The sequence below is a fragment of the Stegodyphus dumicola genome, chromosome 3 (assembly GCF_044657685.1).
Source record: "Stegodyphus dumicola isolate Sdum_Otavi_A_Nest chromosome 3, ASM4465768v1".
Taxonomy (NCBI): domain Eukaryota; kingdom Metazoa; phylum Arthropoda; class Arachnida; order Araneae; family Eresidae; genus Stegodyphus; species Stegodyphus dumicola.
The window spans coordinates 50,088,090-50,101,907 of NC_140770.1; the positions used below are offsets into that span (position 1 = coordinate 50,088,090).

The following is a 13,818-nucleotide window of genomic DNA, read 5'->3' on the forward strand; positions in this document are numbered from 1 at the left end:
TGAAGAAGAATACAACAATGTACAAAGAAATATATATGTTCACTTGAAGAAGAGTAAAATCAAAATAAATGTATATACATATAGATACAAACTCAGATACAGGTACACTTACATACATATATATTCCGAAACAAATAAAAGTATACATACTCTCACTCATATTCATATATACATCTATATATATGCGATATCATGGTAGTTGAAGTTTACATGAAGCATGCCATTGAGGTACGCGTGATCCTTAGTATAAATTAGGTACCATAAATAAAAGATATAAACATGTACAGATACATTACAGCATTCAGATACAGTACAAACTTTATGTGTGAGAACCTGGCACAGCATAAATACAAAATTACATATTGAACATACTTATCACATACTCTGTTGCTGACATATTGAACGAGCTTATATAGACTTTTATGGCTACTATCTTCCAGCATCAGAAGATTAATTGCTGGTACAGAAGTCAATTATTGTTTTCAGTTTCCGTTGGGCAACTCTGTTACTTTGTAGATTCTGGAACCAATTTGGCCAGAATCTGGCTCCTGGTTGCTTGAGGCTTATAAGTTCTGTGTGTGGGCAGGAGAATACAAAATGGTCAGTGGTTAGGGGGTAGGGGAGCCTATTGCGGTCTCGAAGAGCCCGATCTTGAGTCCTGGAGAAGGCATGGATGTTTGTAAATGTATAGTGTCTTCCGACCATGGGGCACTTTAAATATATGGCAATCTATTCTCTCCATGTAGCTTGATGGTAGGGTAGAGGGGCTGTCCCTCAAAATTTGGAGGGAATAGAAGTCCATCCTCCTTGAGGCTCTGGCAACAATTCTTCGATGAAATTCGAGGACAACAACAACAAGCGTGCTGTACAGTATAATGAACTCATTTAAGTGACTCTTCGCAGTCACACCATTGCAAAAGATAAAATTATCTAATATAAAATAACATCTTTATATTTTACAAATGACATTCATTTCATTGACATTTAATTGACGTTTTATTTTGCATTAGCAAAATTTCTACTGACTTGAAAATTCCAACAAGGAAGAAGACTTGAAATTTCAGTACTAAAATTGCTGACGTCTGTAAACAGTTTGTGACTCCTTATTATTAAAAGCAGCCGAAAAAAGTGTCGCTTAGACGATATAGTAGGTAGGGAAGTCTACTACGGTACCGAAGGGTCCTGGTTCGAATCCCAGAGTAGACATGGATGTTGGTAAATGTATAGTGTCGGTGCGGCATGGCGGCACTCCGAATATGCGGCGAGCTCAAAGTACTCTCGTATGGATTGGTGGAAGGGGAGAGGGTCCCCCGGGGGTCCTCTCCCTCAAAATTGGGAGTGGAAAATAGAAGTCCTACCTCTCTTTGGAGTATGCTCTGGCAACTATTGTTCCATGTAATATGGACACGACAGCAACCGAAAAAAGTACAAGATGGTCAGAAAGTCTGGAACGATTTACAAAAGTTGTAAAAATGTAATTATAAAAAAATTACGAAGATGGATATAACTTGTAGTAATTTACATAAAAACAAGAAAACGAAACACAAGAAAGGTGTCCCCCTCCAGGAGATAATTATTTAATTCAATGATTGCCAATGTAAGTCTCTGTAATCACTGAATTACAACAACAATTGCAATCCTACCCAAAGTAGTACTGAAAACCTTTTATGAATTATATATCTTAAAATTTAATTGTGTAAGCATCCGTCAACAGAAGATACTATTTTATTCTTTTCGAATGCCGTTTAAATTGCAAAGATTTCGCAAGTATGATAAAACACCTTCTGTTGAAGAAACTTTGAGCCAATATTTATCGTTTGGGCGAACTCTCATTCTCTTATGCCAATTTGCTTAATTATTACAATTTTTAAAAAAAATTATAGGCTTTTTTGGATTATCTTACACATGTACTATTCTGCATTCTTAACATTTAAAAATTAAATTTATTTAATGCATTTTAATGAAAACTGAATATGGAAGCTATCATCAGAAATTATATAAATAAGTAATCAGAATAACATCAGTTAACACTAATGTCAACTTACTCTTTAATCAGAATAATAGCAGTTAAAACTAATGTCAAATTACTCTTTAATCAGCATAACAGCAGTTAAAATTAATGTCAAATTTCTTAGTAATCAGAATAACAACAGTTAAAACTAATTTCAAATTACTCTTTAATCAGAATAACAACAGTTAAAACTAATGTCAAGTTCACTTTGAAGTTAAATCCCAACAATATGGGGAATTATAAAAACTGAACAAAATATCTATAATACTGAAATAAATTTAGTTGAAAACCTGTTTTAAAAGTCTTCTGCTATTGCTTTGAAACCAAATAAGGTTGCAGTAACAAAATGACGACTAAACAAAAATAACAAAACAAACAGAAAAGTATTAAAATGACGACTAAAATGCATTTTAGCTAAGTTTATTCGTTATGTATTTTCAAAATGTTTTGTACCTGGAATTTTCATTCAAAATTGCATTATTCCAATAGCTTCCCATACATTAGAAATTGTTTAAATATCATGTATCTTTTACAGCCCTACCGACGCAGAGTACCAACTATGTCTTGTTTACGGATTATGAAAATGTGGCTGTAGTGTGGTCCTGCAGAAATGTGGAGCCTCCAATTCCAATAACAGGCTTTGATTTCTTACGAAATTTCACTCATACGGGTAAGTGTAGAATTCTTTCTGCAATTAAAAGCAGAATTTTCTTATTCCTGTTGAATTTTACTCTCTTCCTTTCAAAAATATTACTCTACATCTCTCTCCTCTACTGTTCTCCTCTCTACTTTTCTCTCTCTACTTTCTCCCTATTACTCTACTTTTTTTTATTTCTAATCAAGCCATCGGTAACAGCTGCATATTTCCCCAATAATTTTCATCTAGAATGTTGCAGAGATTTATTCAGTTTGACTAACAGTTAACTTTTAGTTAAAGCAACTTTCCTTTCACTCTCGTTTTCACCGATTCGTTCCTGCCAGAATGTTGATGAAATAGCGCGCGTAAATTGAGGTACGAAGAGGTGCTGCTTAAGCGAAGATTTGGGAAGGTGATTTTAGACCGTGATACTCCATCTTGAAGGCCACGTTGTTATTTTGAATTAATAGTGATTTGATTCTGTAGCGTTGAGTGCTTCTAGCCATTAAGCTTGCTTCTACCCGCTTCTATGAGTCAGAGCCTTCCTACGAATTAAATTACCTGGTGAAACTTTAGGCTAATTTAATTGCATTTTATTTTAAGTTCATCGTTACCTGTTTTAAGTTAAGCCAGAAGTGTTGGATTTATATATGTCCAAGTGAGGCCATTTCGTCAATTATATTTGTTTGAATAAAGGGTTCTTTACATCCTTCTTCTGACTTTTCTGTTACACCGGGTACAATTCCTTATACAGTCTTCTAGAGCTTGTTAGTTTACGTTACCTATGCGAACGAGATTCTATAGTGGGTTTTAGAATTTTTCCTCACTTGCTTTATAAGTCAGTGCAGTGAAAAGATAATTGCTATTACAGAAAAAAATTATTTAAACTGTTGTGGCATAAATTAAAGAATTTCAACTTATAATTTACTAAGAAGAAGCAAGTTCTACTTACTTTGCAAAATGTTTATTTATTCCCTGTTATCTATTATTAATTTTGTAGTTTTTATTATTTCTGCAGTCATTTATTGCTTTATTACTCTGTAAATAATTTACTTGAATTTTCAAATGTGTAATCAATTTATATTTTAAGCTGTTTCAATATTTTGAAAATTTCTCTGAAAAAGTAATGTCCAAGGGTAATCAAGCGTTCTTTTCAGTTTCATTTTATTTGATAAATATTAGTTCTTTCTAGCTTCGTTATTCAACAAACCCTCCATTAGTCAAATAGCAGTGTTTTAATTTAATAGTGTTATTAAAAGTCTGTAGTTAACTTATATTTTTGAACAAATATCCATGTATTTGTCAACTTAAAAAATAAGGACCTTCTTATTGTCAAAAAACGATATTAACTTCTGAAGACTCATTAATTCTGTTAAGAATATCGTTTTCTGTATTTATTATTACACTCCAATTTGTAATATTTAATTTTTAGAATTTTGCAACTAGTTTTCAGATATATTCAAAAAGAAAATGTTTGTAAGTTTAAAATTAAGTAAGCTGTTCTACATACGCATCTTATTTTTACTACTGCATAAAAACTTCTGTATCTAAATACTATGTTTAAATTATTGGATTACGTTAAATTTGTATGCTGATACTTAACAAATTCTATGATAAGATGCCTTAGAAATACAACCAGCTGTGGCAAAGCAAATTTTAAAACAAAATCAACTCGTTGTTTATTATGATTTCTAATCAAGCTGTCGGTAGCAGCTGCATATTTATTCACATCGTATCCTCTGCAGCCTTCTTTATACTCTAATTACTTTTTTCTGTCTAGCAAAAGTGTTTTGCTAAAAGCTGATAACAGGTGGAAAAGTCTGCAAACGACATTCTTAAGGGGACTCATACACCTTAAACCCCTCATGATCTTCGAATATGTGACTATTGCAAGAATTGGAATATTTTATTTATTTTAAAAGCAATTACTTCCAACATTTTACAGCTGACTACAGGATATAGCTGCTTTGGAAATTAGTAACCAGAAAGTTTGTGTTGCCACAAATATTTTTGTAATTTAATCCTCTTTGTGACAAAATATTTCGCCATGTTTCCACCTTGCGCGCATGATATTTTAAAAATGGCTAACGGTACATACTTAAAATTTGATGGAATTCTTTATATGGGCACTATTTTCTAACTGAACCAACAATCTGATGAATATTTTAATATTGAAAAATTTTATGGACGAAAACATTACAAATTTTTTTAATAAAATACATTTTATAAACTCAACTCCAAATAAAATAAAAATTTAACATGAAATTTTTAGAATTTTAGGTTCACAGTAGTTTCCAGATGTTATAAAAGCTATATATTAAATATGGAATTAAATTATGAAACAGAATGTTTTAACTGTGCGCGCAAGTTGAAAACATGACGAAAAATGTTGTCACAAAGCGGATTAAATTATAAAAATATTTGTGGCAACACAAACTTTCTGATTACTATTTCAGAAAGCAGCTATATTATGTAGTCAGCTGTAAAAAAACTGGCAGTAATTGCTTTTGAAATAAATAAGTTATCCCAATTCTTGCAACAGTCACCTATTCGAACATCTTATGGGTTTTAAGGTGTATGAGTCCCCTTAAAGAAATGCAGAAATAATAAAAGCTTGCTCAAAAACACACAAAACATAGTACAATTTCGAAAGTAAAATATCTCAATCAAGGAAATGTGACCTTGCATAGTATTCAACATATATACGTTGTAAACAGTTACATATTAAGAAGTTAATAATGTTTTTAATTGAATGAAGAGAAAAATGTTTTTAACTGAAAGATGATAAATGTACTTTTAACTGAGAGAAGATAAAAGTGCTTTTAATTTAACTGAAACATAAAATTATTAACTACGAATTAAAAGCTTTGTCTGAAATTTATCAAATTTATTAAATAAATAAATGATTTTAGACTGTATAATTCAACATAAATCAACTTATTATGTTTAATTATTAATAATATTGTAGAATTTAAAAATTTTAAGGTTTTATTTGAAATTTCATCTGCTATTTGTATAAATCTCTCCTATGAATATTGAGTTTAAAAAAATCCAAAGGTAAATTAATATGAAAGTAAATCCGAAGTATGTTAGAAATTTGGAATACAATAGTCGGATTAAAGGAATGTACAGGTTTTTAAATGTTATCTCTTATTGGAGCTTACGATGCCTATGTAGTCACTGCTTTGAAAGGTAACATCTTAAATGCGGCGTCAGTCTCCAGGCACAGACGGTTAACTTTCCCCTTGGCCGGCGTCGGTCCCCAAGGATCGTCAGTTTAAAAGTTAGCAAATAATTCAGTAATTTCAATGAAATTTATTAAACTTATTTATAACATATTTATTTTAATTTATTAGCCCAAAGAGGCGTAATCACAGTAAGGCTATTAGTCTCAAAACGACACTTAGCGTTGGTTCACTATAAATGTCCATTTCAGTTTTGAAATTATTGCCATCAAATTTTATCGCCCTGTATTATATTTAAATAAATTAAATAATGGAGAATCTGCTTGAATGTATGCATGTTTCTCGTATTGTGAAAAAATAATGCTACCTAACAATGTCTATTTCATATTTTGTAAAACTTTAACAAATTTTTGATTAAAAATCTCAACGATTTCAAAGCGAGTAATGGCAACAGTGTAGGAAAAAAGAATTATCTCCAGAGGGCAAGACTGTCTATCAGAAATTCTCAAGATATGCTGTTTTAAGATATTTTTAGCCCAAAGGGACATTAGTCCAAATGTCCTCGAAACGGTTATGTGTGTGTAAATGGAAAAAACGTCCCTTTTGCCACAATATAAATAGTCTGGAAGACCTTCATATTTCTTTTAATTATCTTTATATTAGACACAGCTTTTATTTTCAAGTCCCATTCCCTGTCTTAATGAATTATCATGTTCCAACAATGACAACCGGAATCCTGGGCGATGTTGATGGTTGGATGATATAAAAAATTCACTCGATGTATCACTGCCTTCTTCTCTTCCGAATATTTTCGGTTTTATGGGCTATAAATACTTTCAAAAACAAGCCAAGATTTTCTATTCTCAAATCGTCTCTACACTTCCATGGCGTTTTTCTAACTAATCGTGTCTAGGAGTCCGCTTTCTTGTCCTTTGTATACGTGTGCACTGGTCGTATACGCGTGCATTTATTTATAAGTGTACGTTTGTATACGTCTGCATAATTGTCCCAGTCCGAAAGCAAAATATCCCACCAGCGGCCAAGCGTTAAAGCGCCTGAACACTGGTAGTTCATTCCGAGGTTCGATTCCCCAGAATATGCTGGCTGCATGGTCGTCTTCGTGGTTTTCCCCATGTAACGTGTATACGAGCCAGTTTCTCTTAGAAAGGTCCTCCATGAAGGCATCTCTTCCCTTAGGCAGTTAGCTCACCGAGCTTTGCCGTAGTCACATAAACTAAACTAAACTAAATTGAAGGAAAAATAAGAAGGATAAATAAAATAAAGTAGTTCTCTGTTCATTCTTCCCTGCGCTCGCTCGCTACCGGCTGAACGGAAAGGACAGCAATATCGGCTCCTTTTTCAGCGTGTTATACAGCTGATTTTATAAGGTATTTCTCCCACCTTCTTGGCGTGCCTTCGTGGTGTGGTGGTCTGCACACTGGGGTGTTCCAGAGGTCTGTGGTTCGATTCCTGGCGAAGGCGATTGCTCATTTTTCATCTTGCCTGCTTGCAAAAAATTACCTCAAGTCTCTACACTTTGATTTTAGCCATGAAATTAACCTTTAAAGGGATTAATCAAAAGATGAAAATTTACTTGAAAACTGTCTATTACGTTTCAGTGGTTCATATTTTATGAATATTTACTGTACGCTTATCAATCTACAAGTTTTTATCTTGTAATATTTTTAAAACCATAGAAATACACGTAATTAACATTGAAAATTTTAGTTACTCTATGCTTTCTATGTATAATTTAATTTATATTTTGCATCTAATTCTAAACAGAGGCAATCTACCTGTTAATTATGTGATATTTACAAAATCTAAACTAGACCTATTTAATGAGAAGTTTGTGTTTTCGTATTTGTTCGGAAATATAATGATGATCACATTTCAGTAAAGATAACTCTTGAAGCGTTTTTAGTACTAAAATACGCCACACTTAGTGGTATAGACTTATGGTGATTAGTGGAAAGTGATTGCTATCCTGAAACCAAAAGTTTGTGTTCAAATCCCGCATATCGGTTATACGGTATAATTATACATATATATATATATATGTGTGTGTGTGTGTGTAATAATAAAATTCCATAGTCAAAAATACACCTAAAATTCTAACTGTATGTTCTTTTCATTTTTAATGGCGACGGTCTCTTATTTGAAAGTACGTGGAATTAAATCCACAGCCCCGTAGTCAAATTATTTTTCCCGCCTTTTTTACACGTACAGTTATAGAATGTTCTGGAGATATTTAAAGCAAACTGGAATGGCTGACGTCATTTCTTGGAATCTCCGCCTTTCCAGAGGCTAAAAAGGACTCGCAAAGGAATATCGGGGTCTTTTCTTTAATGTAACGATGCAGTAAACTTCATAAAAAAAGTTATTAGTAGTTCTTTTTTATTTACTCCGGAGATATGAATTTTTGTAACTGCTATTTCTCCTGACCAATAATAAATGGATCCTGTTTTTTAAACTTATCGTCTGATAATTTAAGCTACGACTACATCTATATTTCTTCGCCAATCTATTTATTCCGGACAAAATCTAGTACGTCCCATATCTATATATATAGTGGTACTGAGTTAAATCACATTGTCATCTGTAAGGTGCTCAAAGCTGTCAGACAAGTGACAACAACAACAATAAACAAAAGCAGAAGGAATATATGAGTATATTTTCCTTTTCATTCTGTTTCATGCTTGCACTATCGGTTTAGTCCCTGTGGTTATGGTAACAAAGAACCATGTTCTCAGCAATAGGGTGGCTAAATGACTAAGATTCGGCCATCCCTTTGGGGATTTTCTTCCATGGGGAGGGGGGGGGGAAATAAATAACGAGGAGAAAGAAAAATATTTAAATGTAGCATATATTTTGGCTTATTTTGCTATTCGTTAGATTATTTATTCCTGTAATTCTTTATTTCAATATTGAAAAATAAAATTCAATAAAGTTAATACAAAACCTAACTTATATAAGTGCGGTGTTCAAGAACAAGAAGGGAATAATCAGTGCCCTTCCTAAAACTTTGAATATAGTTGAAGAAACTCAAAAATCTACGTATATGTAAAACGCATGTCTCTCATCGCAAAGATACATATCCTGTGATCATTTGGAAGGAATATCATGTGATCAAAAACACACTCATTGTATATTATCACTATTACATAGTCTTTTCAAGAGCAAAATGATACGTAGTGTTCTAAAATGACTGTGACAGAATACCTCTTGAATAACTGCTCATAAACCCATGCTTCAATTTAAGAAATAAATATAATTTTTTTAAGTTTTTCAAATGAATATAAGTTTAGCCATGATAATTCAGTCAATATAAGTTTTAGGATTTGGTAAAATTTAATTTGTGCTGAAAAGTTCAGTTTCGAAATTTCAATTTAAACCTACTGCAAGAAATTTCAAATTAATAAACTATTATTTATTCTACGAAATGTCTTCTAGTTAGAAATCTGCTTTGTAAAAGGAAAAACTGGTCATAAAATTTGCTGAAATTGTATAATTTATACTATTACTGATTACAAGAAATGAAAAAATATCGCTTTATAAGGTCGTATAAAAATGATGTTCATTAAGGGGGCTCATACACTTTAAACCCCTTATGATCTTCGAATATGTGACGGTTGCAAGAATTGGGATATTTTATTTATTTTAAAAGCAATTATTTCCAACTTTTTACAGGTGACTACATAATATAGCTGCTTTGGGAACTAGTAACCAGAAAGTTTGTGTTGCCACAAATATTTTTTATAATTTAATCCACTTTGTGACAAAAGTTTTCGTCATGTTCCCACCTTGCGCGCAAGATATTTTAAAAATGGCTAATGGTACATATTTGAAATTTGATGGAATTCTTTATACGGGCACTATCTTCTAATTGAACCAAAAATCTGATGAATATTTTAATATTAAAAATTTTTATGCACGAAAAAATTACAGATTTTTTAATATAATGCATTTTATAATCTGAACTCCAAATAAAATAAAAATTTAGCATAAAACTCTTAGAATTTTTGGTTCACAACAGTTTCCAAATGGTATAAAAGCTACATATTAAATATGGAATTAAATTATGCAACAGAATGTTTTAACCTGTGCGTGCAAGGTGGAAACTTGACGAAACATTTTATCACAGAGCGGATTAAATTATAAAAATATTTGTGGCAACACAAAATTTCTGTTTACTATTTCAGAACGCATCTATATTATGTAGTTAGCTGTAAAAAGTTGGAAGTAATTACTTTTAAAATAAATAAGTTATCCCAATTCTTGCAACAGCTACATATTCGAAGATTTTATGGGTTTTAAGGTATACGAGTCCCCTTAAATAAAACATTTTTGGCTTTAGAATTTCTACAAAGGGAAATATGTAATAATTTTATGTGTAAATAATTCTATAGTGTAAAAGGTAAGCCTACATTCGGAATTTTCACATTCGTTATTTTCTTTAGCACTACTTGTCCACATTTCACAATAGTTTTCATGAATGATAACTCCATTAATTTTAAAACTATGAAGAAAGTATATTTTTTACTAATTTGTGGTAGCAAAATACTGTTCTTTGTTATATTTATTTCTGCAAATACAGTATAAAAATTTATTTTTCATGTATTTTTACTGAAAACTTTCTTGTGACCAAAACCGTCGTCATTGAAATATCTGCCTAACTTTGATTCACTTATGAAACTGACACAACAGACCAACAATCAGTCAGAAAGCTACGAATCAAATCCGAGAGATGCGACTTTAATCATACAATCGATTTGGAATATCCTGTCCCCTTTGGAATTCCAGTGGCAAAGAGTGCAATTAATACATTGGTTATCTGATTTTATACAGCTCTTTTTCTAGTTATTAGAGTGACAGATGAGAAATAGTAATTTATGAATGATTATTTATTAGATTAATTCATTTGAAAAGTTTTGGGATTTTTGCCATCATTTTTGTTTTTTATCTTTCCAGAAAACTTGTGGATTTTATCACGAAAAAGGAAACTTGATCCAGAACTTAAGGAACATATCTACAGTTTCTTGGATAATAACGCCATCAACAGACGTAGCTTGAGAGCAGTTCCCCAGGAAAATTGCCAAAGTTCCGACACCACCACATGAGGAACTTGGAAATGAAAGTCGAAGTTTTTCCCAACGATAATTTAAAACAATCTTCTTTATTGTGAAATTTGTCAGTGTTATGTCCTGTTAAATACTTTGTTAAATTATTATTCTTCATTTCTGTGTAACATCTGCTGGCAGATGAAAAACTAACTTAATAAAAACTTTATTTAATATACTAAAGTAGATTTTTTTATATAAAACTTTAAAAAGTTTATTGTTGTTTGCTGTTCGATTAAGGTCAAATTTACATTCTGATAAACCGTCGTTAGATGAATATATAAACAAGTTCAATACACATAAACTATTTATTGAACTTAGTAACGAAAATGTAAAGAACAACTGCAAACAAAACGTTAAGGACGTCTTTTAAATAACTTAAATGAACTACAAGTTCTTCATATGAATAAATACGATAATTTTAAAAATTAACAAATATTTATTCAGTTAACATGCAGACTTAAATTAGCATTGCTAACATAAAAGGCATCAAAAGAAAAGCTGAGAACGCTGCGTTCTAAACATTACATAAAAAAGAAGAAAATATTTTCCTTTATAACACTAATAATCGTTGTCATTCAACAACAAGAAAAGTAATAACAAAAACATAAGTTGAAAATAATAAGTGAAGTAGTAGTTAATTTTAAATAACAATATTAATTATTGTACAATCTTTAATAGTAATCTTATTTACTTGAGAGCGGTCAGAAGCTTAACTGTAGGCTACATTTGAATGAACAAACTAATGCAAAGCCGTTTTACAGTTTTAAAATTAAAATATCGCATAACTCTTTAAATATTAACGTGAAAACTGGTGTAGGTACATAGGAACTTATCATTAGCTGAAATCATACTCAGCTTAAAAAGAGGAGCGGAAGGATTTAATTTGGATTAAGTATCTAATAGCGGATACACATAATTTATTTCCAATAATTGTAAACAAAATTATCAATTCCTGCTTTCTAGTGAGGCTCGAGACATCTATACTGGCATATTAGCAGCAATAATTCTGTTCAGTAAGATATTTCAAGTTTTGATTAAACGGAATTATTTCATATTTTCTCTCTGCCATTTTCTACAATAGGTCTCCTGTATATGCCTATCACTTTCCTTGCTCGTATATACTACGAACGGATTCAGCTCTCGGTGAATGGCTGTTTGGAAAAATGTGCTCTGCATTTCTCTGTGTATGATATAAATGCTGGACAATTTGTCTTAAAATGTTCTCTGCGAAAGCATTCCTTTCCTTGGCCAAATTAATGCACTTGATCTTTACCTTAGTCAATTAAGCAAAAACCTAAACCTTTGGCATCTCACCATGAGCTGTTGAACAGTTATATATGCTAGTAATTCGACCTAGGTCGAACCCAGATTGAATTACTAGCAACTCAGACGAAAACGCTGGCTGTATGGTTGTTTTTTATGGTTTTTCCGTATGCAGCGTGAATGCAAGTCAGTTTTCCTTAGAAAGTCTTCATAGTAAAACTTCTTGCAGAATAGAAGAGAGGAATTCTGTAGAAGCTAAACTCTAATGAATGTCTTCTGCAATAAAAACTACTAGCTCGTATCTCATCCAGCATATTCATTGGATACGTGTCCAACAGAATTACAATTCCTTCAGTCATTACTTAATTTTCCTTTGAGGTAAGACTGTAATAACACAAAGAATCTTCGCGGTAGAACAACGAAATTTCTTTCACGGTGTCAATTCTTTCAACAGAGGAAAGGAATTCTACATAAGAAGGGTAGCTAAGTTACCGAATGAAAGACAGCAGTTTATAGACAGCAACTGAAAACATGTTACAGATTGAGACCCAGTAAATGTGCTCTACAACGTAATACAATCTTTTTATTGAATAATGCAGTACCTTTGAAGCACCATTTCTTGTTGTAATTTCTTGTTACCATAATAAATTGTCGTTTTGATGCATTAGTTGCTAACGATGTATAAAGTCTTTCATAAAACTTTAAAAAAGTTTATTTTTATATGATAAAGAACTGAACTGACAGAAACCGGAAATTAATGTTAAAAACGACTTTATGAGTACAAGAAATGATCAGTCATTTAAAAATAGTTATTTACAATAGAAGCAAGTCTTTATTAAAATTTTAAATAAGGCAATAGTCGGTCTTAAACTGTCATATTTGCATGTTTAGAAATAAGCTATAAAATACCTAATTCATTTTACGTTACTGAATATTTTTAATTATTTATATTTAACTGTACATAACTAATGTTTGTTTCGTCCATTGTTGGCCAAGTCGATTAGACCTCTGAAAATTAGCTTTCCTTGTTTATGTTACCAATTAAATGGTTTGATGCATGGAATTTTCGTGCTTTTTCCAATATGTAACATGAATACGAACTTTCCCATGCAAATTCCTCAACGAAAAATATATCCTTCAAAGGTGATAATTATTGCATAGCAATGCGCATCGTGTTTTTCTTTCATAGATAATGAACCAAGCAAACAATTAACTCTTTTTATTAGTTTCAGGGTTTACAAATTTGCTGCTTCACATATGTTTTTACTTAAATAAATTATCAGGTGACATTTTACTCAATTATAGGTAAATAATATATGTATATGAGTTATTTTAAGCTTTTGGTGGCATGCAAACTCATCTAAAACACCATGCAGTTAATTCATTTGATACATTTCTTCCTTAATATATCAATGATACTCAACGCTAACCCATACATAATGAATGATAATAAAATTTTCCTTTATTAAACCTAAATTTTGAAGAGAATTGAGCTTAAAAGTCCGAAAACTTCCAATTATTATTATGTTAATGAAAAGAAAAATAATATAATTATTACTCAGTATGTGTAGTGTTCCATAATTCACAAAATGATTGAAG

General features: G+C 31.5%; 1 protein-coding gene across 1 annotated transcript in view; it reads left to right on the forward strand.

The window, feature by feature from the left end:
* The window catches only part of LOC118180882 (apolipoprotein D-like), a 50,773-nt gene extending 39,637 nt beyond the window's left edge, over window positions 1-11,136 (forward strand). The window contains exons 4-5 of the mRNA XM_085812878.1: window positions 2,547-2,681; window positions 10,805-11,136. Of these exons, the coding sequence (XP_085669004.1) occupies window positions 2,547-2,681; window positions 10,805-10,953 (284 nt within the window). The 3' untranslated portion in view covers window positions 10,954-11,136. The remainder of the gene's footprint in view (window positions 1-2,546; window positions 2,682-10,804) is intronic.
* Window positions 11,137-13,818: the final 2,682 nt, after the last annotated feature.